Below are 27,328 nucleotides of genomic sequence, written 5' to 3' on the forward strand. Positions count from 1 at the left end.
TACAATCTATATTCCCTATCACATGTACACGCACACACATTCATGCTAGGGTTAATTTTTTTGTTATGATCCAGTTGACCTAGCAGTATATTTTTTGGATTGTGGGAGGAAACCGGAGTACCCGGAGGAAACTCACGCAAGTACGGGGAGAATATACAAACTCCACACAGGTAGAGCCATGGTGGGAATCGAACCCATGACCTCAGTGCTGTGAGGCAGTAATGCTAATTATTACACAATCAGTACTGCATCATTACAAACCAATACACAACCCGTACTGCCCCTTGTTCACATGTATTGGACATGCCTTAATCATAATCTGCATGTAACACACTAGAATGGAGAATTCCTGAAGACTGTACAGAGATCTCAGGGACGGAGGCGCAGAAATAGGAGACGAGTCACCCATAGATGAAAGTGATAAAAGCACAGTAACAATTTTTAGAATTCTAGCGGCTCTTCGTTGATATTAATTAATTGGCCCTGAAGATCATATGAGACATCAAATATTACCAAATGGAACGTCAGCATTAAAATAGGAATATACTCAAAGAGTTGCACAAAGTAGGATGTTGAACAAGATATAGCTTCTTTTACTATAATTAGTATATTGATTAAAAGAATATGGTGACAGGAGATTAGATCTAAAGGTATAATTAGCGCCATCTGAGGAAAAGGAACTAGATTAACCAGCAATATCTCAAAGATACAGTAATTTTGTTTTGTATTACTTTAATACTTAGGGATACTTATACAAAAATATTGTTACAGTACTTTCATTTAGTTCAGTGATGATGTTACTGTACGTAAGTTGATCGCAGCAGGAAATTTTTTAGCAGTTGGGCAAAACCATGTGCACTGCAGGGGCGGCAGATATAACATGTGCAGAGAGAGTTAGATTTGGGTGGGTTATTTTGTTTCTGTGCAGGGTAAATACTGGCTGCTTTATTTTTACACTGCAATTTAGATTGCAGATTGAACTCACCACACCCAAATCTAACTCTCTCTGCACATGTTATATCTGCCTCCCCTGCAGTACACATGGTTTTGCCCAACTGCTAAAAATTTTCCTGCTGCGATCAACTTGGAATTACCCCCGTAGTACAGAGATCACCCGTTTTTGCAGATGCTATTGTTTGACTCCTCCCTAAGGAGAGATGAGATCATAATATCACAATACAATAGCTGATGAGCACTTGAGAAACGTTAAGGAGATAGTTAGGGAGGAAAGGAGCAGTTTGGATGGAAAGATAAGAAAGCTTAAATAGACATAAACAATTATAAAATGAAAGTAGATAAAAGAGATGATTTATAACAAAGAGGAAGAAATGGAGGGACTGACATCAGTAGTACCAATATGTCTGATCTCACAAGAAAACTGGGGCCCATATATCCAAAATGTATTGGGCCAAATCTCCGTTCTACTGATAATTGGGTCAGATGAAAATCCAACATGTTGGACAATCTTGCATTCACCAATTTCAATTGACAAATGATTGGAATCAGCAGGGCAGCGATTTTTAACATGTTAGATTTGAGGATCAACCGACAATTGGCGATCATCGGAGTAGGCTGATCAGCGAATCGGTTTGGCCATCGAGGAATCCATTGATTGATGTATCGGCTATCTAGAGATATAGGGGTTAATTCAATAAGAAATAAAGGGGCAGATGTATTTAGCCCAGAGAAGTGATAAAGTAGTGATAAGTGGAAGGTGATAACGCACCAGCCAATCAGCTCCTGTCATTTTTTCAAACCCGTAATGATTGTCTGGTGCGTTATCACCTTCCACTAATCACTTCTTTATCACTTCTCCAGGCTTAATACATCTGCCCCTAAGTACAGGGGATACCAACAATGGGCTGACATGATGGCATACCATATGTATGGGATTTGTGTGCATAGCACAGGAACATGTAGGAGAATATTAAACAAGGGGGCAGATGTACTAAGAATTGTAGAGTGATAAAGTGGAGAGAGATAAATTCCCAGCTAATCAGCTACTAACTGTCATGTTACAAGCAGTGTTTATCTCTCTCCACTTTATCACTCTCTAAGGCTTAGAATATGCATCAGATGATAATAAACTGCAAGGAGATGTCTGAGGAATGAGAATGGAATGGAAGAAAATAGAGCAAAGTCAAACAGGTATGAAAGGGAATGTAATAATATTTTTACACCTTTTTAGGACAACCCTACTGGGAGGAGAAATCATAACAATATTAAGAAATCAACAAAGGGTCTATTTACTAAGCCTTGGATGGAGATAAAGTGCACAGAGCAGTAGCGGATCTAGCCACGGGCAAGCAGGACTTTTGCCCGGGCGCCGCCTTCCGGAGGGCGCCGGTCCATGGCAAGATCCGCTACTGTTTGGCAGTGCCCCCCACTGTGAAGGGAACTAGACGCTACCCGTCTAGTTTCCCTTCATGGAGAGGACCTTTGCTGTGACGTCATCGCGCACCGCACAGCATTGTGGGACTGGCACAGACACTAGGGGTCATAATTGACCTCTAGTGTCTGTCTATGCTGTGCTATGGGAGAGATGTCATGACGTCTCTCCCATAGATCCGAGGAGAGGAGAGGAGCGGCGCCGGCGGAGGTCTGCAGCGGTCGGGAATAAGGAGCGGGGATAGTAAGTATTCTTTTTTTTTTTTTTTGTAAGCGGTGCTACTGTACAGGGGGCACAAATGGGGGCGCAGCTCTACAGGGGGCGTAACTGACCATCCCCCTGTATGAAGCCACGCCCCTATTTTTCGACCGGGGTGCCTCAAGGGCAAGAACCGGCCCTGGCACAGAGATAAATAGTACCAGCTAATCAACTCCTAACTGACATGTCATACGCTGTGTTTGAAAAAAGACAGTTAGGAGCTGATTGGCTGGCAATTTATCTCCAGACACTTTATCTCCATCCAAGGCTTAGTAAATAGACTAATACAATATGCAGATAACATGCTCCAGCATAAAAATCACAACTGAACAAAAATAAGTCATTTGCTCCCAAATGCCGATTTAAATGCCCTAAAATGTATTTAGATTAATCTCCAAATTAACTCTGGAATCCATTATGTGAACAATATTAGCTAATTAAAAATTGGAAAAAAGGATGAAGAAACGCTTTGTCAGCTGTAGATATGGTCTGTGGTAGCAGGGAACGGAAATGGGAGACTGAGATAAAACACAGCAAATCAGATCAAATGTATATTATCATGGTAAACCCAAATTTTCATTTTTATTGCTTCATCGTCCAAGATTTCCCATATTTTACCTCAAACTTTCAGTAGGTGCCCCTTAATGCTCCTAGGTAACTAGTAGTTTGGGTCATAAACTCATTAACCTTTAGGCTATTAGATTTTCTTGATCACTTCCTACAACTTCTAGTAACAGATATCAGCACATTACAGTATATACTGATTGTCAGCCCTCTACAAATATAAACCACATAATAATATGATGCTGTAAATGATGAAAGAACTGGACAACAGTGCCGCACAAAGGTGAGTTCAGTGTTCAATGTATTTTACAATTATTTCTTGTTTAAGGCCGGATACACACTGGAGCGATATCGGCACGATATGTAGTTTCCAGGCAAATTTTTGGATCACACAGTGGGCCTGATTCAGTTGTGGATGGAGGCGCACCCTGCAGCGCAAAATACAGATTATCAGTACTTTGCGCATGCACAGAACCCGTTATGCACATGCATGAACGGGTCCTGTGACACAGGACGCCGTCCAACATCAGACTGTCACTGATTGACAGCCTGATGCTGTTTGGGAGTGGGAAAGGGGTGACGACAGCCTCTGTTTCTCCAAATGGAGGCATTTAGGGTCTGGGAAGAGGCCAAGGACCTCCGTGGTTGCACAGAGAATTCCTGGCCTCTGCAATGGGCAGCTTGCACGGCACCTAGGATGCAGGTCGGATCACCACTGCAGCCGGAGGCGTCTGCATATAATAGACGCCTCATGCTGCATCACCATACAGCACTATCATTGCTGCTTCCAAGGAGGTGATAGCACCTCCAACCACATCTGAATTAGGCCCAGGGTGTACCGACAATTGCGCACTCCCGCGGGTCATTTGCAACATCTTCTGGTTTGCCATGCAGCACAGTCAATCAGAAGAGATTGTGTATGATGCCATGCTTATATCATGTCGCTGTCCCTCTGCATTATGCAGTATGTACGCACAACGCAAAATATCGTCCCATTGCCTGTCGGAACGGCCGGGAACATTTATACGATTTATACAATTGTACGGAGCAGCTGATTGGTTGCCATGGGCAACTTCTCCACAGGCTCACTTCTCCACGCTTTTCACTGCTTCATGAATAGACCCCTAAGTTGCACCCACCACTGAAAAACAGGCAGATTCATCAGCACAACAGGCAGATCCATACACACTGAGATATTGCACACCTAGGAAAGGGCTGGGCAGGATGGATGACACAGAGCAGGGAAGCATTGGGGCTGACGTCAGGGAGCAAAGCTTTAACCACTTGCCTGGCATCAGATGCGACCATGCTGGCAAGTGCTCTATCTGACCTGGTCGCACAGGATGCGACCAGTCAGATAGAGAGTATTAGCAGCAGCAGGGAAGATAAACTTCCCTCCGGCTGCTGCTGTCAGAGGGACCGGAAGGTCCCTCTGCCTCTCTACACTCTCCCCCTGTGTCTGCCGTACTGCTGATCGGTCAGCACGGCAGGATTCCCCCCCCTCCAGCAGCTGCAGACAATGGCAGCCGCTGGGGAGAGTAAATGAACCTTCCCAAGCCACCCCCTGACCCCCCCTGCATACCTGCAGGCTGTCCCGGCTTTCAAATTGAAAGCCGCGATGTTCCCGATCGATGTTTCGATGTTTGAAGAAAAAATATTTTTTTTAAATAAAAAAATATATTTTTTATTCTTTTTTTAAACTAAAATCATTTGGGATAGGGTTAAAGTCATGTTCTTCACCTAAATCACTCATAAAAAAAACCCGACAATTTCGGAGCGGTTTTCGGCGAAATAAATTGTCAGTTAAGTGGTTAAAGAGCTGAGAGTGGTGACAGCTGTTGCTTTCTCCTTCCCAGCCCTGCTGGACTGCTTTAGGCAGGATGGAGGCTACGGCTGCCAGAACTGCTTATGGTGAGGTGGCGTGGCATAGGTGAGTGGAGTGAGGGTCGTGTTTGCAGCACTGCGGCCCTGCCCCTGCTATACGATGATGAGAGTAGCAGCAATTTAAAGCAGGGAGCATGGCTATGATGACGTGATTCAGTGCAAATCGCATCATTGGTCTCCCCTGGCCCGTCCACTTTACTTGGGAAGTGGGCGTTGCCAGGTGGACAGCGGGCAGCTGCGGGAGACTTAAATGTTCTTCTGCGTAGCTGGGAGCACCCCCAAGATTCAGGAGCATCCCAGCCGTTCCTGGGACGGTGGGTAAGCATGCTGTTTTGGCATGCAGGGACACGTGCGTCAATGGCTGTTATTGCAGAATATTCTCTTTTTTCTTTTTACTGATTTATTTATACTACATACTATATAATTACCCTGGTTGAAACATGTATCCACCAAGCACAGCACTTATACAGCCAGTATATATCTGAAAAATGGTGAATAATAAAATAATATTACTATATTGGTATGGTAAGTGCTAGTTTTGCACTGCGTAAGCTTGCGGTGGTAAATGCTGCTATGAAGCCCTACCATCTGTTACTCTGGTTGTCACTTCAGGCCCTGTTCAGCACTATTGAAGGATAATACATAAAAATAAAAAGTTGACATCTCACATAAATTATACACAGCTATGTCAAAGTTTATATATTGTAATATTGATTTTATTTATTGCGGCTGACATATGCCCATCTATTTGGCTGCGTCTTGCCTATTATGGTTCTACTGCTAAAAAGGTTTTATGTTAATAAGTTCCTTAGACCGCATTTTAATTGGCTGTAACTGTCCTGTCAGGAGTGTTTCTGTTTGACTGTTCCAGGGTGTACAATAAGTCAGATCGTGGTATCATGCAAGCAATGGAATGGCTGCATAAAGGAATCAGGGGGAGATTTATCAAAGCTCGGAGAGAGAGAAAGTGGAGAGAGAGACGTACCAATCAGCTTCTAATCTGTCATTTTACAGGTTGTGTTTGGAAATGACAGGAACTGATTGGTTGGTAATTTATCGCTTTCCACTTTGTCTCTCTCCAAGCTTTGATACATCTCCCCATCAAAGAGTAAAGTGTTAACTGAACGAAACATTTTACAAGAGGAAACAGTCTGGTGATTATCATTTATCTGGGAACGGTGTATCTCGGGAAATAAAGGGGGTGATTCAGACCTGATCTCTGGGCTGCTAGCTTTGCTGTCCTGCGATCAGATAGTCGCCGCCCAAGGGGGAGTGTAAATTCGCTGTGCAAGTGTGTGATCGCATGTGTACGCCGAGCTGCAAAAATCCACTGTGTGCAGTCTCTGCGCAGCCCAGGACTTACTCCTTCAGTGCGATGAGAAGGGGCTGATCAGGGCCGCAGCTGACACCACACGCCCCCCCCCCCCCTGAAAACGCTTGCGTTTTTCCTGACACTCCCAGTAAACGGTCAGTTACCACCCACAAACGGGCTCTTCCTGTCCATCACCTTGCGAACGCCCTTGTGATTGGAGTTTTCGCACCATCCTGTTGCTGACCGGCGATGCCCGTTGTTCTTGTTGTCCGACGCACGTGTGAATTGCTGTGCATACGCAGGCGCAGTCTATTGCTGATCGCCCGCTGTGCGAAAACGCACAGCAGCGACCAGGTCTGAATCACCCCCAAAGTTAGAATGAGCGATGGTTGGGCTAGTTTGGAAGTTTTAACCTGCCTAATAAGGTTCAACCACTTATTGTAGGTCATCTTACATCAATGCCTGCAACTCCGTATAGTGACATGGCAGCTGTCAATTTGGAGATAATTGCTACAATGTTTCAATATGTCTGCATTTGCCCATAAGGTATGTAAAGCCTCTGGCAAAGTACAACTACTGTAACAACTGTTTAAGGATGTTAATTGCTGGCACAAGGTAGAGACTGGATTTCTTAAGCTTCATGTTTCATTAAATTAAAATATATGCAATGTGGCTAAGGGTTATTTAGACATGGGCAGAACGCCTGTTACAACTAAAAGCAACTTTTACTCATTATCAGCACATCTGTACTTTATAGGCAAGAACATAAACAATGTAAATTGCTTTCACATGCGAAGCCTCAATTTTCTAGTACTACTAAGGGCCCTACTCACTGGCCGACCCGCCGCCGAGCTGCCCGAAGGCGGATACGGCAGACAAGCGACCCGGCGGCGGGGGGGCAGTGACGGGGGGAGTGAAGTTTCTTCACTCCCCCCGTCACGCGGCTGCATTGAAGTGCAGGCAAATATGGATGAGATTGTCCATATTGGCCTGCATGCACAGCCGACGGGAGACCAGCGATGAACGAGCGCGGGGACGCGCATCGTTCATCGCTGGAGTCTCCACACTGAAAGATATGAACGAGTTCTCGTTCATCTATGAACGAGATCGTTCATATCTTTCTGAAAATCGGCCAGTGTGTAGGGCCTACACATTGTCTGCATCTATAGATTTGCAATTAAGCATTACATGGATTTAAAGCCAGGGCATATTTCTGATAACGCAACACTGAGCGAAAAGAATTATGCTCACCAAAATATGTTTTTTTTAAGCATCCATAAACACAAATGAAAGCTGGCAGGGGGAAGAATATTTCAATATTTTAAGTAAAAGCCGCTTCAGAGAAGCCCATGTACAAATGATGACTTCTATAGCAACTGTTTCTTAGGCCCAGTGAGATAGAATTTATCCCTGCAATCATTTACACTCAGGCATATTCAATTAACCCGGCGGATAATTTCCGCTCTGGACCAATTCAACTAGCAGGGAATCCCCGACTGGGGACTTTTCCTCATAGCTTAATGAGATGTGAGGTAAAGTCTGTGAGAAAATGGCCCAATCATTTCACACGTGGGGAAAACCCATTGATTCTGCAGAATTAGTGGGTTTTAGCGCGATAATTGGATAGCCTTTCCCAGCGCTATGGGGCAATTAGCCGCACGGCTAATTGAATATGCCTGATAATGTCACTCAATGGGGGTAATTCCAAGTTGATCGCAGCAGGAATTCTGTTAGCAACTGGGTAAAACCATGGCCCTCATTCCGAGTCGTTCGCTCTGTAATTTTCATCGCATCGCAGTGAAATTCCGCTTAGTACGCATGCGCAATAATCGCACTGCGACTGCGCCAAGTAATTTTACAATGAAGATAGTATTTTTACTCACTGCTTTTTCCTCGCTCCGGCGATCGTAGTGTGATTGACAGGAAATTGGTGTTACTGGCCGGAAACACTGCGTTTTCGGGGCGTGTGGATAAAAACGCTACCGTTTCCGGAAAAAACGCAGGAGTGGCCGGAGAAACGGGGGAGTGTCTGGGCGAACGCAGGGTGTGTTTATGACGTCAAACCAGGAACGACAAGCACTGAACTGATCGCAGATGCCGAGTAAGTCTGAAGCTACTCTGAAACTGCTAAGTAGTTTGTAATCGCAATATTGCGAATACATCGGTCGCAATTTTAAGAAGCTAAGATACACTCCCAGTAGGCGTAGGCTTAGCCTGAGCAACTCTGCTAAATTCGCCTTGCGAGCGATCAACTCGGAATGAGGGCCCATGTGCACTGCAGGGGAGGCAGATATAACATGTGCAGAGAGAGTTAGATTTGGGTGTGGTGTGTTCAATCTGCAATCTAATTTGCAGTGTAAAAATAAAGCAGCCAGTATTTACCCTGCACAGAGATAAAATAACCCACCCAAATCTAAATCTCTGTGCAAATGTTATATCTGCCCCCCCTGCAGTGCACATGGTTTTGCCCAACTGCTAAAAAATTTCCTGCTGCGATCAACTTGGAATTACCCCCAATGCTGGAGACAGCAACAGGTGTTCCAAACATACTGTAAGACCTGCCGGGTAAAGTCACCTTTCTTCATGAATATGATTCTGGCATGTATTATAAGTGCATTTATATTTATGCACATTCGTGCAACTATCTCTCATGGTGATCTTTTAATTTACTTTTCTATAAAATATGGCACACCTATTGTAGTGATAATAACTATACATACCAATGATATATGACCTCCAGACTGCAGACTGACCTCTAGGGGAAAGGATATACTATAACTTTACATATAGGCAAAAAACATGTACCTATTTATTAAGTTATATAGCCAACACATATTCCGCTGAGTTTTACAGATAATATTTCAGTCATTCACATCAGTCCCTGCCCCAATGTAGATTACAATCTACATTCTCTATAACATGGACGCAGGGATTCATTTGCCCCCTTCAGCGGGTGCCGAGGTCGAGGGAACGGGGAATCTAATATGTTTGAAATCCTCAATTAGCAGATTCTGGCCAAAATGATCAGGATCAGGAAGTCAGAGGTTTTCAACATGCTGTTTTTTTGCCGATTTCCACACAGAACGTTGATCATTGATATCCGCCCCTTGGGGATCGGATCGGAATAATGGTGCTACAGGTGTATCGCCCGCATTATTGTCAAATTAACCTACCATGGAGTTTGAGGTGATGGGTGTCAGAAAAGCAAAGAAGGGACAGGGCCTGACACTACCCAAGGTAGCACATCCATTGGACAACTAAGGTGACCCACTGGTCAGTAGGGAAGAGCTGGGAGAGAAGGGGCAAGGGACCGGGTATGAGGAGCAGCAGGAACTTATGTGTAGAGGATCATGCTGTATGCCTCGTCCTCCTACCTGCTGGCCTTCACTAACATTGGTGACCACTCTATAGACTACACAACATTCCAGACCCCTCTACCCTCTACACTACAGCACTGACCCCTCACATCCTACACTAAACACTACAATTCTGACCTGCTACTTACATACACTCATACATACTATGGAAACCCAGAAATCTATACTGTATGTACACATATACATAGATACACAAATATATGTGTGTACACATATATACATATGCATAGGTACATATACAATCATACAATATACAGATAGGTACATACATACATACATACAGACACTCAAACCCATATCTTATCAGCGTGGGGAGAAGATTTGCAGTGCGGTCAGGGATAGCGGCCGCCTGCTGCTGTTAGGACATGCAGCCGCCGCTATTACAGATGGGTCCACGGTTATCTTAAGTAGTTTTCTGCGCCTAGGCACAACATGATTTATTAGCATAAACCCTTCATCTATTGTTCTCAGCTGCAAGACAATACAGAGAACAATACAGCAGGGGATTAAGTCCGACTGCCCTGGCTTAGTTAATCCTATTAAAGGTCGAGATAAACATGGACCCATCTGTACATTGTAAGTGAGCTTCTGCTGCGAGACTGTGTCATGACAGGGGCCACACGAGCACCCCTCACTCTCTGCCTCAGCAGCAGTGGAGAAGCCTGTGCGTGACTAGGTGCAGGGGAGCGGTGGGTCCTACAGACATGAATGGCCCCGTAGCAGCTGCTTCCCCTGCACCTACGGGGTTAAGCCACTGCCTGTAGACTCTATTTATTACTTTCAGGCTTGGGAGATACTTTTAGCTACGAATGTTTCGCTGATGTTATGTGGGAAGTCTCTTACCTACCTGTAAGTCTTTAGATGGTATTTCCGATCTCTTATCATGTGAGGCGCTCTGGACAGGATTGCATTACGTAAAGTCTTCTCAGCTCTGAGGATGCGCTCAGAAGGGACCTTTAATGATTCAGACATAAAATAGCATGTTATATGAAGCATAACAAATGCGGACTGCTGGAGATGAATATAGCTGAGCGTATTCAGAAATATTTTTAATTAATGATATGTTCAAAGATAAAAAGCAGCTGCACAGAAAGTTTTGTGTTGGATCTTTTGGATTATCCAAACAATCCATTCCAGGGGGTTGCACAGTCCCCATGTATCGATTTATAATGCACTAAAAAGCCCAAGAACTGTTTGAAAAGGGGGGAAGGGAGCAATCCGGATCAGAGTGATTAGGAGCTTGCGAAGGTGGCAAGTGATTCGTGGCCATGTCTCACATCCAACCAATCACCCCCCTTCTCCCCATTCCTTTTTCAAACTTCTAGTCAACGGACCACCGTCAAAAGTTCTTGGTTGTTAATGCAAGGCATCTATAGGATACATTAAATGTTAATTATCTCATGCTATACGTTAAGCCTTGCATTTCCAAATTAGTATGCACCCTAGCCACTTCCCGGCATCCCATTACCTCTGTAATGGTTTTTGCTTGACGGAGCGTGATTTGATTTTCAATGAGGGGGGTCTGAAAAATAACACGTAATCAAAAATAAATAAAAAACGAACATGAAAACAAAAGAATAATATTAGTAATCAAGAGGAAAGAAAACCAAAATAAAATTGTAATTAAGGTTAAAGGAAGTAAAAAGGTAAGCAAGTAATGCAAACATTAAAATACAAAATTAAAAAACAAAATCAATATAAATATAAATTATACAGTAAATAAAAGAAAAATAAAATGTTAAGTTTATAAATTATAACTAGTGCTTATGGGACATGAATATAGCATAGTACGTCAATACATTTTATGATTAATGTAACTCAAGATAACTCAGCTGTAAAACTACAGGGGAAACAGCTTCAGTTTTTAGTGCTGCAACATAGCACTTCGTAACAAGATATGTGGCTGAATGTTGGGGGTCATTCCGAGTTGATCGCTCGCTAGCAGTTTTTAGCAGCCGTACAAACGCTATGCCGCCTCCCACTGGGAGTGTATTTTAGCTTAGCAGAAGTGCGAACGGTTGTATCGCAGAGCGGCTACAAAGTTTTTCTGTGCAGTTTCAGAGTAGCTCAAAACCTACTCAGCGCTTGCAATCACTTCAGACTGTTCAGTTCCTGTTTTGACGTCACAAACCTGCCCAGCGTTCGCCCAGCCACGCCTGCGTTTTTCCTGGCACGCCTGAGTTTTTCCGAACACTCCCTGAAAATGTTCAGTTGACACCCAGAAACGCCCACTTCATGTCAATCACTCTGCGGCCACCAGTACGACTGAAATGCTTCACTAGAACCTGTGCAAAACGACATAGTCTGTTGTGCCCGTACGACGCGCGTGCGCATTGCGCCGCATACGCAAAACTGCCGTTTTTTAGCCTGATTGCTGCGCTGCGAACAAATGCAGCTAGCGATCAACTCGGAAATGACCCCGCATTATACATTAAAATCAGGATCATGTTTTGTAACAAACTTGTGATTACCAGTCAGGGATGGTAGTGTTTATATAAGCTGCAACAGTAGGCCATTATAAATGTACTCATTTAATTTCAAGTTGCACTATATTAACAGTTACATATTTGTTATTTGTATAAAGGCCATGCATTTAAAGATAGGCAACATCTTATTCAATAAATGAATGGAAACAGAACACGAGCGCTGTAAGCTATAAAATATTAGCTTTCATTAACCTGAAAATATCAGGCTGATAAAAGCTGACATATGATTGGGTGCTACGGGTCACAGCATATCAATGTCATTTGTATCATGCTATTAAATATATATATATATATATATATATATATTGTGACAAGAACACTGGGATAGTGTTTGAGGGCAGGTATATTTGTCCCAGGTTCTTGTCTTACATGTTTTAGAAAATGTTAACTTCTAGGAAAAATGCTTTTTGTTTTGTCTGAACCTTTTCAGTTTGCTGTAAAAACTGGGTAAAGGCTCTGAGAGAGAGATAAGGCGAGTTCTAGACATTGGGCCCAGTTCGGGTCTTTGGCCTCACAGAGGGCTAATCAGGGTTTCAGCTGTGTAAGTGTGTTATAGTGCTGCTAACCTGATTAGTATGGGCAGACTGCCTGGGAAGGCTGAGGGATCTGTGTGTGAGAGACACGCTTTCTGATGCAAGTAAGCTATACAGTATGTACTGAAGAACTCTGTGTTTTGTTTAGTGACAGTTAGGAATATCTTATGTTTAGTTAGTGCCGGACAGGCAAGGTATTTTTATTTTGGGGTTTGTTTTATTTTCTGTTTCAATAAAACTGGCCGGGGTCAGTTGTACCAGAAACTGGACTTGTGTTGTTCCTCAGCTGCTGCGTGCTACCATATTCCCCAGGAAAAGGCGCCTTGCACCCCTACAGTGTTACAACTTGGTGGAGAATGCGAGCAACCCCGTTCTGCGCATAAGTGAAAGCAGCAGCTTTGTGAGGCCTGCAGAAAACGGTGGTTTATGCAGATACAGCCCAGTGTGAAGTTACTGAGACTCACCCCTGAGGGTTTGATATATGTCTTGGGTGAAAGCAGCTACAAAGCCGCCTGAAAAAACTGTCGACATGGAGGATCTGCTTAAAGCCTTGCTGCAAGCTACAGCGGCTCAGCAGGAGGCCAACCGACAGCAGCAGGTGGCAATGGAGGAAAATAGGAGACAGCAGCAGGTGGCTATTGACGAACTTTACCGGCAACAGCGTCAGGATAGAGAGGCCTTAACAGAAGTGGTGCAGAGCCTTGCAGCCCGGATTGGAGATGTGGCCGTCAGTGCTCCGACCAGCTCTAGTTCTATACGGGCCAGTCACTTCTTGCAGAAAATGACAGAGGCTGACGATGTGGAGGCCTACTTGACCACGTTTGAAAGGACTGCAGAGCGTGAGAACTGGCCAAAAGCACAGTGGGCCAGTCTGCTGGCACCTTTTCTGTCAGGTGAGCCCCAAAAAGCGTACTTTGATTTAAGCCCTGCTGAGGCTCGGGACTATGATAAACTAAAGACTGAGATCCTGACCCGCCTGGGAGTCACGCTGTCAGTACGAGCACAACGGGTGCACCGTTGGGTGTACGCCATGGAGAAGCCTCCGCGCTCTCAGATGCACGACCTTATTCAGCTAACAAAAAAATGGCTACAGCCGGAGACATTAACTGGTCCCCAGATGGTTGAAAGAGTCGTCATGGACCGCTACTTGAGATCTTTGCCCATGGTCCTGCGCAAGTGGGTGAGCCATGGAAACCCGGGTACTGCTGACCAATTAGTAGACATGGTAGAGCGGTATTTGGCAGCAGAGGAACTACTGATGACCACCCAGCAACCCATAGATCCTCGACAGCGCCCTTCAGTAAAGACTGGTAAGACTGTTCCGTGGGAAAACGTTGCTGGGCGGTTAAGAGAACGCAAGGCTGGAGAGACTGTAAACACTGGCCCTGGAGACAGGCCAATGGGGCTAGAACGGTCTATGTTGCCCAAACGGGTTGATAATCGTGTGGTTAAATGTTTTAGATGTGGTATGCCAGGTCATGTTGTTGCCAATTGCCCAGTCATGCAAGAACCCATGCAATGTGATGCTGCCTTTAAATGTCGCAGAATGTCTTTCTTTGCTAGGTTAGCCTGTACTGTGGTACCTTCACCTGAGCTGGAAAAACAAATGTGTGATGTGTTCTTAGAGGGTAACCGGGTAGAGGCCTTGCTAGATTCAGGAAGTTTAGTTACCCTCGTGAAAGCTGGGTTAGTGAACCCCTTAAAGGTCCAGCAAATACCTATTGGGGTAACTTGCATACATGGGGATACCCAACATTATGCCACTGCTGAGGTGAATATAGAAACTTGTTGTGGGTCAGCAATGGTTAAAGTGGGACTGGTCCCTACCTTGGTGCATGAGGCCATAATAGGGAGGGATTTTCCTCATTTTTGGAAACTGTGGGAATCACGGTTATCAACAGATGTGAGAAGTAAAAAGCCAGTTGATAATACCGGTGATTTTATGGATGTACGTGGGTCTTCAGAACTTTCTGGCCCTTTGCCTTTTGCTAGTTTGGCTGGGGAAGTGACAGATGGGGAGTCCAGTGAGGACCCTCTTGCCGGGAACAGAGACATAGTAGTTAGAACTGAAAGCGTGCCTGACCTGGAGGTAAAGAAGGATCTGTTTGCGTCTGAACAGTTAAAGGATCCTACCTTAATAAAGGCTAGAGAGAATGTTAAGATTGTTAATGGGGAACCTGTGGTACCAGGTGACAGGGTTACGTATCCCCACATGGCCATCTGTAATGAGCTCTTGTACCACATTGTCAAAAGGGGTGAGGATGTGGTAGAACAGCTGGTAGTTCCCCAGCCTTATCGGAGAACGGTACTAGATTTAGCTCATAGTCACGTTACCGAAGGACATTTAGGGGCAGAAAAAACCACTGAAAGAGTTTTACAAAGGTTCTTTTGGCCAGGGGTTTATAAAGAAGTGTCTGAATATTGTTCTTCCTGTCCTGAATGCCAGTATCATGCCCCTAGACCCCATTTCAGGAGCCCACTAGTTCCCATGCCTATTATAGAGGTCCCGTTTGACAGAATAGCCATGGATCTCGTGGGGCCCTTGTTAAAGTCTGCTCGGGGCCATCAGTATATCCTGGTAATTATGGACTATGCCACTCGATATCCTGAGGCTGTCCCTTTACGCACTATCACAACCAAGGCGATAGCTAAGGAGCTGGTGCAGGTATTTAGTAGAGTGGGAATACCAAAAGAAATTTTGACTGACCAAGGTACTCCATTTATGTCAAGGATCATGAAAGAATTGTGCAAGTTATTTAAGGTCACTCACCTCAGGACGTCCATCTACCATCCCCAAACTGACGGGTTGGTGGAAAGGTTTAATAAAACATTAAAAAGTATGTTAAAAAAGGTTGTTGAGAGAGATGGGAAAAACTGGGATTGTTTGTTGCCCTACTTGTTAATGGCCATCAGAGAAGTTCCTCAGTCCTCTACGGGGTTTTCTCCGTTTGATTTGTTGTATGGTAGACACCCCAGAGGGTTGTTGGATATTGCCAAAGAGACGTGGGAAGGACAGCCCACTCCTTATAGAAGCGTTATTGAGCATGTAACACAAATGCAGGATAGGATTGCAGCCGTGGTACCTGTTGTCAGAGAGCACATGGAACAGGCCCAAAGTGCTCAACAGAGGGTCTATAACCGGAGTGCCAAGATACGGGAATTTGCTCCTGGAGATAGAGTTCTTGTTTTGGTACCCACTGTGGAAAGCAAATTCCTAGCTAAATGGCAGGGTCCATTTGAGATTAGGGAAAAAGTGAATGAGGTTAATTACAAAGTATACCAGCCGGGAAAGAGAAAACCCGAACAGATTTACCATGTTAACTTAATCAAACCCTGGAAAGATAGGTTGTCTCTGTCAGCGGAGCCTTGCCCTTCGGTGTCTTCACCCCGGTTGCTTCCCGCAGTGAAGGTGTCAGAGACATTATCAGCTGATCAGAACAATCAGGTTAAAGAATTTCTCATCCAAAATAGGGAGGTATTTTCAGAGCTGCCTGGCCGAACGACCATAATAAAACATGACATTGTCACAGAACCAGGGGTCAGAGTTCATTTAAAGCCATATAGGATTCCTGAAGCTCAGCGAGAAGCTATTTCTAAGGAAGTTAAAACCATGTTAGAACTTGGAGTCATAGAGGAGTCTAACAGTGAGTGGTCCAGTCCCATAGTGCTCATCCCGAAGCCCGACGGTAGCATACGCTTCTGTAATGACTTTCGTAAGTTAAATGAGGTGTCCAAGTTTGACGCATACCCCATGCCCCGTGTGGATGAGCTTGTAGAAAGGCTGGGAACAGCCAGGTTTCTCACCACATTGGACCTGACCAAAGGTTACTGGCAAATACCTTTATCTGATAGCGCCAAAGAAAAAACAGCCTTTTCGGTTCCGGAGGGGCTGTACCAGTATAAGATGTTACCCTTTGGGTTGCATGGGGCTCCAGCAACCTTTCAACGGGCGATGGATAAAATTTTGAGGCCCCATAGAAAATATGCAGCTGCCTATTTGGATGATGTGGTAATTCACAGTACAGACTGGGGGTCCCATTTGGTTAAAGTACAAGCAGTACTGGACTCAATCAGAGAGGCAGGGTTAACTGCTAACCCAAAGAAGTGCTGCCTCGCAATGGAGGAGGTCAAATACTTGGGCTTCACCATAGGCAGAGGTCTGATTAGGCCCCAATTGAATAAAGTTGATGCTATTCAAAACTGGCCTCGTCCAGTGAATAAAAAACAGGTAAGGGCTTTTTGGGAATTACTGGGTACTATAGACGGTTTATTCCTAATTTTGCGACCACAGCGGTGCCGTTGTCAGACCTTACCAAAGGGAAGCAGTCAAATGTGGTGAAATGGAACCCTGATGCAGAAAAGGCGTTCCAAGCGTTAAAAGTGGCTTTGTGTTCACAACCGGTGTTGATAACACCAGATTTTTCAAAAGAATTTGTGGTACAGACAGATGCCTCAGAGGTAGGGATAGGTGCTGTGCTGTCCCAAACCAGAGATGGGGACGAACACCCTATCATTTATTTGAGTAGGAAACTCAATGAGCATGAAAAAAGGTATGCCATTGTGGAAAAGGAGGCTTTGGCCATTAAGTGGGCACTAGATACCTTGAGATATTACCTCTTGGGTAGACAATTCAGACTAGTGACAGACCATGCCCCTTTAAAATGGATGTATGTAAATAGAGGCAAGAATGCTCGTGTAACTAGATGGTTTCTAGCGTTGCAGGACTTTAAGTTTACTGTCGAACATAGACCGGGAACACAATTGGCCAACGCAGATGCATTGTCTCGCATCTTCTGTTTGGGGGCTACAAGTGTTCCGGCCCCTAGGTCGAAACAGGGGAGGGGGATATGTGACAAGAACACTGGGATAGTGTTTGAGGGCAGGTATATTTGTCCCAGGTTCTTGTCTTACATGTTTTAGAAAATGTTAACTTCTAGGAAAAATGCTTTTTGTTTTGTCTGAACCTTTTCAGTTTGCTGTAAAAACTGGGTAAAGGCTCTGAGAGAGAGATAAGGCGAGTTCTAGACATTGGGCCCAGTTCGGGTCTTTGGCCTCACAGAGGGCTAATCAGGGTTTCAGCTGTGTAAGTGTGTTATAGTGCTGCTAACCTGATTAGTATGGGCAGACTGCCTGGGAAGGCTGAGGGATCTGTGTGTGAGAGACACGCTTTCTGATGCAAGTAAGCTATACAGTATGTACTGAAGAACTCTGTGTTTTGTTTAGTGACAGTTAGGAATATCTTATGTTTAGTTAGTGCCGGACAGGCAAGGTATTTTTATTTTGGGGTTTGTTTTATTTTCTGTTTCAATAAAACTGGCCGGGGTCAGTTGTACCAGAAACTGGACTTGTGTTGTTCCTCAGCTGCTGCGTGCTACCATATTCCCCAGGAAAAGGCGCCTTGCACCCCTACAGTGTTACAACTTATATACACTGGAGATCATGCATAGTAATCAGTGGCAGCCAGGAGTGTAGAGAACACTGCAGTGCAGTCGCAGGTACTTTTTGGGGGAGTGGCCAAATTGCGGGCGACATGAATACGCCCCTTATGCAAATGAATGTAAAAACTGTTTTCAGCGCCGTGAAGCGCCGCTAACTACAAATTTGGAGGTCGCTTTTGTGCCCCTCAGCCAGGGGCAAATGCAGAGGGAGGCATGATCAGTGTGATCGCCCTTCCCCCCCTCTACCCACAGCACAGCCAGAAGAGACTGCTGCTGATAAGCCACAACAGACCAGACAGCACACAGCAACATGTGCTGGCTGGAGAAGAAGCTGCTGCTGCTGACAGGTAAGGGGGGCGGGGGGATGGCGGCAGACCCGGGGCCCCTCCATCATGCCCGGATAATTAGTACCCGCACCCACCTCTCGGCAGCAGTGGTGGCAACCCCACAAACTGTATGGGCCATGTAGGGGCAATTTAATTGCTGTCACATAGGCACATACAGTAACACCCATACATTGCTCCTAATTGAATTTACCCATAGGGGTCACCACTTTACCAATTCTGTCTTCCTCTCAAATGTTTCTTACTTTACAATAATCCACAGGCATCTCTGAAGGTGACAGTCAGGGTTGGACTGGCCCGCAGGGGTACAGTGGAAACCACCTGTGGGCTCCATTACCTGGGGGCCCACCTCCTCCTCTAGGGATCAGGTCCCGACTGTGGACTTGAATTGTACATTATACTTATTATCTACAGTGCATTGCAGTTATTAATCTGGTACATTATCATGCATGCACTAGCAGTATTTACTATATATATTTATCATGGGGCTCATACCATGTTAGCCAAGTCTCTGTGGCAGCTGGCCACACCCCTAAGCATGGGACTTTATCTCTGCATTCCCCCGGTGGGCCCTCCACGCCCCAGTCTGACACTGGTGACAATACAAGGCCTTACCATTTCCTAGGGTAGGGGGAATGGAACTAAGTACAAGAGAATTAAAGAAGGCTAAACCTAATACTGTATATCATGTAAGACAAGAACCCAAGTCTAATAACGTTACTGTAAATACATACAGTATACAGCTATACAATATTCAGTATTATCTAGAATGGTTAAAATAAGATTTTAAACCTACCAGTAAATCTTTTTCTCCTAGTCCGTAGAGGATGCTGGGGACTCCGTAAGGACCATGGGGTATAGACGGGCTCCGCAGGAGATATGGGCACTATAAAGAACTTTAGAATGGGTGTGCACTGGCTCCTCCCTCTATGTCCCTCCTCCAGACCTCAGTTAGAGAAACTGTGCCCAGAGGAGATGGACAATACGAGGAAAGGATTTTGTTAATCTAAGGGCAAGATTCATACCAGCCCACACCATCCACACCGTATAACCTGGAATATACGCAACCAGTTAACAGTATGAACAAAAAACAGTATCAGCTAAAGACTGATCTCAACTGTAACATAACCCTTATGGAAGCAACAACTATATACAAGCCTTGCAGATTTTGTCCGCACTGGGACGGGCGCCCAGCATCCTCTACGGACTAGGAGAAAAAGATTTACCGGTAGGTTTAAAATCTTATTTTCTGTTACGTCCTAGAGGATGCTGGGGACTCCGTAAGGACCATGGGGTTTATACCAAAGATCCAGACCGGGCGGGAGAGTGCGGACGATTCTGCAGCACCGACTGAGCAAAGGCAAGGTCCTCATCAGCCAGGGTATCAAACTTATAGAACTTTGCAAAAGTGTTTGAACCTGACCAGGTAGCTGCTCGGCAAAGCTGTAAAGCCGAGACGCCTCGGGCAGCCGCCCAAGAAGAGGCCACCTTCCTAGTGGAATGGGCCTTTTCCGAATTTGTTAACGGCAATCCTGCCGTAGAATGAGCCTGCTGAATCGTGTTACAGATCCAGCGAGCAATAGTCTGCTTCGAAGCAGGAGCGCCAACTTTGTTGGCTGCATACAGGACAAACAGTGCTTCTGTTTTCCTAACCCGAGCCGTCCTGGCTACATAGATTTTTAAGGCCCTGACTACATCTAGGGACTTGGAATCCTCCAAGTCACCCGTAGCCACAGGCACCACAATAGGTTGGTTCATATGAAATGAAGAAACCACATGGAAGGTCAAATAGGGGCTCTTGTGAGACAAGGCCGCCAATTCGGACACCCGCCTTGCAGATGCCAAGGCCAACAACATGACCACCTTCCAAGTGAGAAATTTCAATTCAACCGTTTGAAGAGGTTCAAACCAGTGAGACTTCAGGAACCGTAACACCACGTTAAGGTCCCAAGGTGCCACTGGGGGCACAAAAGGAGGCTGGATGTGCAGCACTCCCTTTACAAAAGTCTGGACTTCTGGGAGAGAAGCCAATTCCTTCTGAAAGAAAATAGACAGGGACGAAAATCTGTACCTTAATGGAGCCTAATTTTAGGCCCATATCCACTCCTGTCTGTAGAAAGTGGAGAAAACGGCCCAGATGGAAATCTTCCGTAGGAGCATTCTTGGCTTCACACCAAGAAACATATTTCCTCCAGATACGGTATAATGTTTTGCCGTCACCTCCTTCCTAGCCTTTATCAGAGTAGGGATGACTTCCTCCGGAATACCTTTCCCAGCTAGGATTCAGTGTTCAACCGCCATGCCGTCAAACGTAACCGCGGTAAGTCTTGGAACACGCAGGGCCCCTGTTGTAACAGGTCCTCCCTGAGAGGAAGAGGCCATGGATCTTCTGTGAGCATCTCCTGAAGATCTGAATTCTTGTTGAGGCATGATGCCATCATATCTGTGTGAGGAATTCCCCAAAGACTTGTTATCTTTGTAAAAACGTCTTGATGAAGTCCCCACTCTCCTGGATGGAGATCGTGTCTGCTGAGGAAGTCTGCTTCCCAGTTGTCCACTCCCGGAAAAAAGACAGCTGACAGATCGCTTACGTGATTTTCCGCCCAGTGAAGAATCCTGTCTGCTTTCGCCATTGCCACTCTGCTCCTTGTCCCGTCTTGGCGGTTCACATGAGCCACGGCTGTGACGTTGTCTGATTGAATCAGAACCGGTAGGTTGCGAAGAAGATTCTCAGCTTGCCGTAGGCCGTTGTATATGGCCCTCAATTCCAGTACGTTGATGTGTAGACAAGCCTCCTGGCTTGACCATAGCCAATGAAAATTTCTTCCTTGTGCGACTGCTCCCCATCCTCGGAGGCTCGCGTCCGTGGTCACCAGAACCCAGTCTTGAATGCCGAACCTGCGACCCTCTAGAAGGTGAGCACTTTGCAGCCACCACAGGAGAGACACCCTGGCCCGGGGGGCAGGCTTATCTTCTGATGTATTAGTAGAGGGGACCCGGACCACTTGTCCAGGAGGTCCCACTGAAACGTCCTTGCATGAAACCTGCCGAAGGGGATGGCCTCGTAGGCTGCCACCATTTTCCCCAGAACTCGAGTGCATTGATGAAACAGACACTCTTTTTGGTTTTAGCAAGTCCCTGACCATGTTCTGTAGGTCCTGGGCTTTTTCCATCGGGAGAAAAACCCTCTTTTGTTCCGTGTCCAGAATCATGCCTAGTAATGATAGTCGAGTCGTTGGAATCAATTGTGACTTTGGCAGATTGAGAATCCAACCGTGTTGTTGTAGCACTCTCAGGGAGAGCGACACGCTCTTCTGCAATTGATCTCTCGATCTTGCTTTTATCAGGAGATCGTCCAAGTATGGGATAATTGTGACTCCCTGTCTGCGCAGGAGCACCATCATCTCCGCCATCACCTTGGTGAAAATCCTCGGGGCCGTGGAAAGCCCAAACGGCAATGTCTGAAACTGGTAATGACAGTCCTGTACAGCGAATCTCAGGTACGCCTGATGAGGAGGATATATGGGGACATGAAGGTATGCATCCTTTATGTCGAGTGACACCATAAAATCCCCCCCTTCCAGACTGGAGATCACAGCCCGGAGCGATTCCATCTTGAATTTGAACTTTCAAGTACAGGTTTAGGGATTTTAGATTTAAAATGGGTCTGACCGAACCATCCGGCTTCGGGACTACGAACAGGGTCAAATAGTACCCTTTCCCCTGTTGGACTAGGGGAACCTTGACAATCACTTGCTGTTGACACAGCTTTTGAATTGCAGCTAACACTACTTCCCTCTCTGGGGAAGAAGCTGGCAAGGCCGACTTGAAAAATCGGCGAGGGGGCACCTCTTCGAATTCCAGTTTGTAGCCTTGGGATACAATATCCATCGCCCAAGGATCCACGTCTGACAGAACCCAGACCTGGCTGAAGAGTCGAAGACGTGCCCCCACCGGTGCGGACTCCCTCAGTGGAGCCCCAGCGCCATGCGGTGGATTTAGTAGAAGCCGGGGAGGACGTCTGCTCCTGGGAACTAGCTGGAGCAGGTGCTCTCTTTCCTCTACCCTTACCTCTGGTGAGGAAAGATGAGCCCCGACCTCTTCTGGACTTATGCGACCAGAAAGGACTGCATCTAATATTGTGGAGTTTTCTTTTGCTGTGGGGGAACAAAAGGCAAAAAGGTAGATTTACCCGCGGTAGCTGTGGCAACCAGGTCAGCGAGACCTTCCCCAAATAAAACTTCACCTTTGTATGGCAAAACCTCCATATGCTTCTTTGAGTCGGCATCACCCGTCCATTGGCAGGTCCACAGGGCTCGCCTAGCAGAAATCGCCATGGCGTTGGCTCTCGGACACAGCAGCCCAACGTCTCTTTGAGCGTCCCTCATATATAAGACTGCGTCTTTAATGTGGCCTAAGGTCAATAAAATGGTATCCCTGTCTAGGGTATCAAGGTCAGCTGACAAGGTATCTGTCCAAGCTGCAACTGCACTACACACCCATGCCGATGCTATTGCCGGTCTGAGCAAAGCACCTGTATGCGCATAAATAGACTTTAAAGTAGTTTCTTGTCTGCGATCAGCAGGATCCTTGAGGGCTGCCGTGTCCGGAGACGGTAGCACCACCTTCTTGGACAGGCGTGTTAAAGTGTTAAAGCCTTGTCCACCCTGGGTGAGGATTCCCAACATACCCTGTCCTGTGCAGGGAAAGGATACGCCATAAGAATCCTTTTGGGAATCTGCAGTTTTTTATCTTGAGTTTCTCAAGCTTTTTCAAATAACTTGTTAAGTTCATGGGATGGGGGAAAGGTTACCTCAGGTTTCTTTTCCTTATACATGCGCACCCTCGTGTCAGGGACCGAGGGGTCATCTGTGATATGCAAAACATCTTTTATTGGAATAATCATATAAGGAATACTTTTGGCCACCCTTGGGTGTAACTTCGCCTCATCGTAGTCGACACTGGAGTCAGAATCCGTGTCGGTATCAGTGTATGCTATTTGGGATAGGGGACATTTTTGAGACCCAGAAGGGCCCGGTGACCCAGTCGAAGCGGTGGATTGACTCCCAGCTTTTTCTCTGGACTCTGCTTTGTCCAATCTCTTATTTAATAAGGTCACATTTGCATTTAAAACATTCCACATGTCCATCCAATCATGAGTCGGCGTTGCCGACGGAGACACCACAATCATCTGCTCCACCTCCTCCTTAGCTGAGCCTTCCGCATCAGACATGCCGACACACTGGTACCGACACCCACACACACACAGGGATATAGTTATAAGGAGACAGTTCCCCAATAAGGCCCTTTGGAGAGACAGAGAGAGAGTATGCCAGCACACACCCAGCGCCAACTGACACTGGAAAATAATCTCCCAGATAATAGCGCTTTTATCTTAATCACTGTGTTAATACACTCACTGCACCTTACAAGTGCCCCCCCTCCTCTTTTCAGCCCTGTGTCACCGTGTTCAGCAGGGGAGAGACCGGGGAGCCTCCTTCTCTGCAGATCTCTGTGGAGAAAATGGCACTGGTTAGTGCTGAGGGACCAAGCTCCGCCCCCTCCAGCGGCGGGCTTCGGTCCCGCTCAAAGTATCACAAAACTGGCGGGGGATTCAAAGAATTACTGCCGCTGCAGTATCCCACCTAATAATGCCAGATATAGAGGTTTTATTGCTGGCCAGGGCGCCCCCCCTGCGCCCTGCACCCATCAGTGCCCGCTAGTGTGTGTAGTGTGTGGGAGCAATGGCGCGCAGCGTTACCGCTGCGTGCTTACCTCAGTGAAGATCTGAAGTCTTCTGCCGCCTTGAAGACTTCTTTTCTTCTTATACTCACCCAGCTTCTATCTTCCGGCTCTGCGAGGAGGACGGCGGCGCGACTCTGGGACGAACAGCGAGGGGAGACCTGCGTTCCAACTCCCTCTGGAGCTAATGGTGTCCAGTAGCCTAAGAAGCAGAGCCTATCACTTAAGTAGGTCTGCTTCTCTCACCTCAGTCCCACGATGCAGGGAGCTTGTTGCCAGCAGTGCTCCCTGAAAATAAAAAACCTAACAAAATTCTTTTTCAGAGAAACTCAGGAGAGCTCCCCTGTAGTGCACCCAATCTCCTCTGGGCACAGGATCTAACTGAGGTCTGGAGGAGGGGCATAGAGGAAGGAGCCAGTGCACACCCATTCTAAAGTTCTTTATAGTGCCCATATCTCCTGCGGAGCCCGTCTATACCCCATGGTCCTTACGGAGTACCCAGCATCCTCTAGGACGTAAGAGAAAAGGGTTTTCATGGGAAAGGGTTTCTCTTTTTGTAATTTGCCTAAAATAAAATAAATAAAAAATAAAAACACCCAATCCTTTCATCCACCCAGCCTCTTAGTGTCACTTAGCAGTGCTCCCCACAGTGACTATAGAAGGAAATGCTTGGTGACCTGTATGTATTATATTACCACATAGTAACACCAATCATTTGCTCTTTTTTTCTCTCCATTATTTAGAATAAGAAGTTACTAGATAAAATGTCATACAAGTACTTTAAAATATGGGTTAATGTGTTTATTTATTTACTTATTTATTTATTTATTTATTTGAGATACTTAAAATTGGAAACTAATTTAAAATATGTTTGCTTTTTGCCCCAGAATGCAGAAGGACAGTTAACTACAATTATTTGAGTTCCTTCATGCAGTGGCGTCACAAGGGGGGTGCGGGCTGCACCCGGGTGTCACCCGCCAAGGGGTGACACCAAAATGCCGGCTCCTGTTCAGTGACAGGAGCTGGGTGCCGCACTGTAACATTACGTGCATCGCCTGGCTCCTGTCACTGTGTAGGAGCCAGCACTGCAGACATAGCACTCCCCGAAGGCAGCCCGTATCTCCCGAACCCCTGGAGTGTCAAAAACGGGTGTTCGGGCTGCAAAGCAACGCCTCCTCACTAAGCCATGGCCCCTCGTACGAGGCCACATACCTGTTTTGCGGCCTTCCACACCATGTGTCATGATGGGCAGTGATGCCCGTGCCTTCACGTGTTCTGTCCCGTCCAATGTCCTTTACAAATGTATGCTATCTAAGGAATCTATTTATCAAGCAGTTAACCCTACCAACTTATCTGAAAAGTGTAACTTTTTGATGCTTGCACCAAATGCATATGCTATGTTCCGACCTTACTATGGGGAAAGTACATTTCTGGGACAGTCTCTATTCCGGAGCACTGTCCCAGCGATGTTTGTGAAAGTGAAAGCTTGAGAACCAATAAAGTACAATTTGAATTTTTATTTATCGGGAAAGTGTCAGGATTTGTGTCTTGTTTGGGGTCTGGACTGGGACCACTGGGCAAAACAAAGTTAGGTCATCTTATTATGCTCTTATGGGTTGGATTTGTGTGACCGCCGCTCACCATACTGACGCCGGGATCCCAGCTGTGAGATGGCAGTGAAGGGGGGGGGGGAGGAGGGAACGACTGGCGAGCGCAATGAAGCAGGCTTGGTGGCTCGCTGTACTCACCACAAGTTCTATTCCCACTCTATGGGTGACGTGGACACCCACAAGTGGGAATAGTCCCTGTTTCCGGCATGCCGATCGGCGGGCTATTGAGTGTTCGGGATCCCGGCGTTGGTATTGTGACCAGCATAACCGCAGTCCGCTCTTCCTTATGCAGAATATCACAGGAGCTAATCTAGAGTATCCAAACAGAATAGGAATGGAAGTCACGATGAAGCACAAAGCTGAGAGTACCTGCTATACTGATCTAGAATGGAAGCAGGCACTTGTAGGCACTTGCTGGGGAAGCTTGCAAGCAGGTTACATAGTTGTTGCATAGTTGTTGAGGTTGAAAAAAGACAAATGTCCATCGAGGACAACTGTAGTAGCAAGCTGATGATGATTAGCAATGTGGAATCTGCACAGGATTGCAGTAGTCAACCGAAGAGGCTTTACTGGCTTGAGATGATGAGCAATATGGGAACTGCACATGGTTACAAACAGACACAAGCTATGAGAAGCTGGAGCAGAGAACAGGAACTGATGAACTCAGAACTTGAGCATTCACCATGGAATGTGCACCAGATGGCAGATACAACAATCCAATCAGAAATCAGGGGGCCGGATATAATAAAGTCCGAGTTGTCTGGAGGTGCAGGTTTCCAGCCGAACTTGGATGTTTTTTTTTTTTTAAGCGGCAGTCATTTACAAGCCATAGTGTTGTATTGTACATGATTGCCACTTATTAAAAAAAAAAACAATCTTCCAGCCAACTGGGACTTCATTACATCCAGCCCCATAAGCTGATATTGGAACCAGGAATTGATAAGATACAAGTAGTACTGGTCATGAGCAGATGTAAGTGATGGGGGTTTAATAGGGTGCTCTGATAAGTCACTGGTGCCTCTGATCAGGTGGAAGCTAGCCCCTTTGAGATTGAGAGAAACTAGAGTCAAATGTGCAATCCAACATGCAATGCAGAACCCAGGAATAGATGCCAAATCACCAGCAGTTCACTGGACTCACTGGGCGGTATTCAAATGATATATCACGCCCATTCTCCTTTCTAAAATGATCCTCGTTATCGCACATATCGCGCCCATAGTAATCAGGTTTAGCTATGTAAAGATTGGGTGCCTCACTACCCCGGGGGTAGCTAGCTGAAAGGATGATACCACGCCCCCTAAGGGCAGAAATAGAACGGGTGTGGAAGGGCTGAAAAGAATTGAATACCGCCCAATATGTTTATATTTAATGTAGTGGCCAGCGGGAGTACC

At 45.9% G+C, this 27,328-nt stretch overlaps 1 protein-coding gene across 4 annotated transcripts in view; it reads right to left on the bottom strand.

Annotated features, from left to right (window-relative positions):
* RAPGEF4 (Rap guanine nucleotide exchange factor 4) overlaps positions 1-27,328 on the bottom strand; it is a 626,758-nt gene that overhangs the window by 198,728 nt on the left and 400,702 nt on the right. For 3 of the 4 annotated variants that reach the window (XM_063933450.1, XM_063933452.1, XM_063933453.1), the window contains 2 exons: positions 11,253-11,306; positions 10,632-10,738 (listed from right to left, as the gene is read on the bottom strand). In XM_063933450.1, coding sequence (XP_063789520.1) covers positions 10,632-10,738; positions 11,253-11,306 — 161 coding nt within the window. The remainder of the gene's footprint in view (positions 1-10,631; positions 10,739-11,252; positions 11,307-27,328) is intronic. The other variant, XM_063933451.1, reaches the window with a different exon arrangement.

The sequence above is a fragment of the Pseudophryne corroboree genome, chromosome 7, assembly GCF_028390025.1.
Source record: "Pseudophryne corroboree isolate aPseCor3 chromosome 7, aPseCor3.hap2, whole genome shotgun sequence".
In the NCBI taxonomy this organism is placed as follows: Eukaryota; Metazoa; Chordata; class Amphibia; order Anura; family Myobatrachidae; genus Pseudophryne; species Pseudophryne corroboree.